We start from the raw sequence: 3,379 nt of genomic DNA, 5'->3' as shown, positions 1-3,379 counted from the left end.
GTGTATACGGGACCTGCATGTATTTGGGGGCTGTGTACAGGATGTGCGTGTATACGGGGTTGTATACAGGATGTGCGTGTATACGGGACCTGCATGTATTTGGGGGCTGTGTACAGGACGTGCGTGTATACGGGGTTGTATATGGGACCTGCGTGTATTTGGGGGCTGTGTATGGGATCTGCGTGTATTTGGGGGCGTGTATGTGGGGGTGTGTACGGGACCTGCATGTCCAGTGGGGGTGGTCGTGTATAGGGGCATGCATGTATATGCAGGAGTGTGTGTGTGTAAGATGTGCATGTGTGTAGGGAGGAGCTGCGTATAGGGCGCACGTGTGTGTGTGTGTGTGTGGTGGGTGTTGTGTCTGTGCACGTGGGTGTGGAGGAGTGCTCATGAGTGGGGATCAGGTGCGTATATGGTGGCCATGCGTGTATATGCAAGTGTGTATATCTATACATGGGAGAGCGGTGTATCCCAGCGTCTGCCGGGGTCTGCCCTGTCCACACTCACCAGCAACAAGGACTGCCTCCTGGTAACATCAACCCCCCCCCCCCCCCCCCCCCCCCCCCCCTCCCTTCACCCCCTCCCTTCACCCCCTCCCTTCACCCCCCACGTTCTCCTGAGTCTGTGAACTGATGTGGTCGCAGTTATAAATAATCGAGCAGTTTGTATGCTTCTTTCTCCTCCTGTGTGTCTAGCAGTGCCCATTCGGCCCAAAAGCGACACAACGCAGACAGTGATCGTGTTGCACCTCACCACAAACCTGCTCGTCTCAGGAGGAGATAGAGACCAGGCCCACGTTCCCTGCCGCCTCGTCTCATGTCCCTTCACCTCACCTATTTTTAAAAACCAGCCACATCAGTCCTTTGACCTGCACATCATTGCTTCCGGGATGCAGGCAGGCGCGCACAAAAATAGGGGGGAAAGGCTTGAGTGCTGAGGGCGGTCTGCACAGCAATAACCACAGGTTACAGCAAAAGTTGTGACCTGCTGAGCAAATTTCCATTTGCACTGGGCCAATAACCGAGCAGCTGCACTGCAGAGAGGGGGGATTGCACCCAAGGCAGGAAAAACAGAGGAGTTGAATATTATTTAAATGGAGAAAGACTGTAGAAAGCTTGGGAACAGAGGGATCTAGGAGTCCTCGTGCACAAATCTCAAATAAAAAAAACTAGTGTCCAAGTTCAGGCTGATTTTCCATTTGTTTCCCTAAGGCAATGGAGTACAAACTTAGGGGGTTCTTGCTAAAATTGTACTAAGCAACCAGGCAGACCACAGCTGGTATACTGTGAACAGTTTTGGGCCCCATTTGTCTGAGTAAAGATAGACTGCCATTGAGGCAGTTCAGAGAAGGCTCACTAGCTGATCCAGGGGATGGAGGGACTGCCTCATGAGGGAGAGGTTGAGTAGGTCGGGTCTGTACCCGTTGGACTTTAGGAGAATGAGAGGCGACCTTATTGAAACAGAAAAGGAGGGGGGAACCTGACAGGGGAGATGTGGAGGGATCGTTTCCACGCTTTGTGTGGGAGAGTCTAGGACCAGAGGATCAGAGTAAGTGGGGGGTCGCCCACTGAGGACAGAGATGGGGAGGAATTTCTTCCCACCGAGGGGAGTGAGTCTGTGGAATTCTTCACCGCAAAGGGCTGTCGGGGCTGGGTCGATCGAGGCTGAGATTTTTAATCAGGAAGGGGAATCGAGGGGTTATATTCGAGGCTGAGATTTTTAATCAGGAAGGGGGATCGAGGGGTTATGGGGAAAAGGTGGGAGAGCAGAGTTGAGGGTGATGATCAACTTAGCCATGATCTTACTGAATGGGGGAGCAGACTCGATGGGCTGAATGGCCTGCTTCTGCTCCCATGCCCTATAAACTTGTAGGAGTGTAGCAGAGCACTGTTACACATCACAGTTTTGGTAAGGGTGCTGTCTGTCTCCTAGGGTGGTAACGACGAATACCTGCGACTGGGGCTCTGTGTCCACCACTGACGTTGCTTTCCAAAGGAAGACCAGACTGACCAGTCGGTTCTTGAAACTGTAGCATTCGGGAGCTCGCTGTGTATCGTAAGTCTCCCTGTTGTCAGAGAAGGGCACCGACCAGTTTGCCTGTAGCCCCCACAGAGTGTGGGATGTGCATGTTGCAGGCTCTGGTGTGTTTGCAGGGATACATTGAGGGGCCTGGACACCAGGGAGAGATCTCTGCATCAATCCCAGCAGAGGACTCAAAACGGTGTCTGTGTGTGTGTGTGTGTGTGTGTCTCTCTCTCTCTCGCTCTCCCCACAGATGCTGTCAGACCTGCTGAGTTTCTCCAGCATCCTCTGTTCGTTTCAGATTTCCAGCGACTGTGATATTTTATGTTTGCTCCCCCCCTGCAGTGTGCCTGGTGCTATGTATCCCGGTCTTCAGCCAATTTGATATCAAGAAACGGTTGGAGACACTGGATACTGCAAAAGGATATGGGCCCTGACAATATTCCGGCAATAGTACTGAAGACTTGTGCTCCAGAACTTGCCGCTCCCCTGGCCAAGCTGTTCCAGTACAGTTACAACACTGGGATCTACCTGACAATGTGGAAAATTACCCAAGTATGTCCTGTACACAAAAAGCAGGACAAATCCAACCCGGCCAATTACCGCCCCATCAGTCTCCTCTCGATCATCAGTAAAGTGATGGAAAGTGTCATCAACAGTGCTATCAAGCAGTAACCTGCTCAGTGATACCCAGTTTGGGTTCCACCAGCTCCTGACCTCATTCCAGCCTTGATCAAACATGGAAAGAAAAAAGAGTTGAATCCCAGAGGGTGAGGTGAGAGTGACAGCCCTTGATATCAAGGCTGCATTCGACTGAGTGTGGCATCAAGGAGCCCTATCAAAACTGGGCATCAGGGGGCAAACTCTCCACTGGTTGGGGTCATACCTGGCACATAGGGAGGTGGTTGTGGTTGTTGGAGATCAGTCATCTCAGCTCCAGGGCATCTCTGCAGGAGTTCCTCAGGGTAGTGTCCTGGGCCCAACCATCTTCAGCCTCGGACCCTCCAACAACGCAGGATGATGCAGGGGCTAAGCCCCAAATAGTGTCTGAGTTGGCAGGGAAGGGTGGGGGTGGGAGGTGTTGGTATCTGAGAACGAAGGGTCTAGACCCTGATGGCCTACTTCCTCCTTCTAGCCCCACAGCCTGGTGTTGGGATGCTGCCAGCCGTGACCCAGTGCAAGGGGTCACAGGATGAGCGTCGAGCGAGTGAGCCCTTCGTCGCTCAGGGAGGAGGTGACGACGGAAGGAGACGAACAGGCTGTATCTCCAGGTAACAGCTCTCGCTGTACCGCGATCTCCCTGTGCACAAAGCAGGACCCCAGCTCTGTCACACTCTTTTTTTCCGCCCCCCCCCCC

General features: G+C 53.0%; 1 protein-coding gene across 1 annotated transcript in view; it reads left to right on the top strand.

Moving 5' to 3' along the window:
- Positions 1–1,792: 1,792 nt before the first annotated feature.
- Positions 1,793–3,379, top strand: part of LOC125487727 (vacuolar fusion protein MON1 homolog B-like) — a 9,402-nt gene continuing 7,815 nt past the window's right edge. Inside the window, exons 1-2 of the mRNA XM_048619877.1 lie at positions 1,793–2,055; positions 3,158–3,293. Of these exons, the coding sequence (XP_048475834.1) occupies positions 3,215–3,293 (79 nt within the window). The 5' untranslated portion in view covers positions 1,793–2,055; positions 3,158–3,214. The remainder of the gene's footprint in view (positions 2,056–3,157; positions 3,294–3,379) is intronic.

The sequence above is a fragment of the Rhincodon typus genome, chromosome 44 (genome assembly GCF_021869965.1).
Source record: "Rhincodon typus isolate 14 chromosome 44, sRhiTyp1.1, whole genome shotgun sequence".
Taxonomy (NCBI): Eukaryota; Metazoa; Chordata; class Chondrichthyes; order Orectolobiformes; family Rhincodontidae; genus Rhincodon; species Rhincodon typus.
The sequence above is the reverse complement of the archived record's forward strand: the minus strand, read 5'-3'. Positions and strand labels throughout refer to the sequence as shown.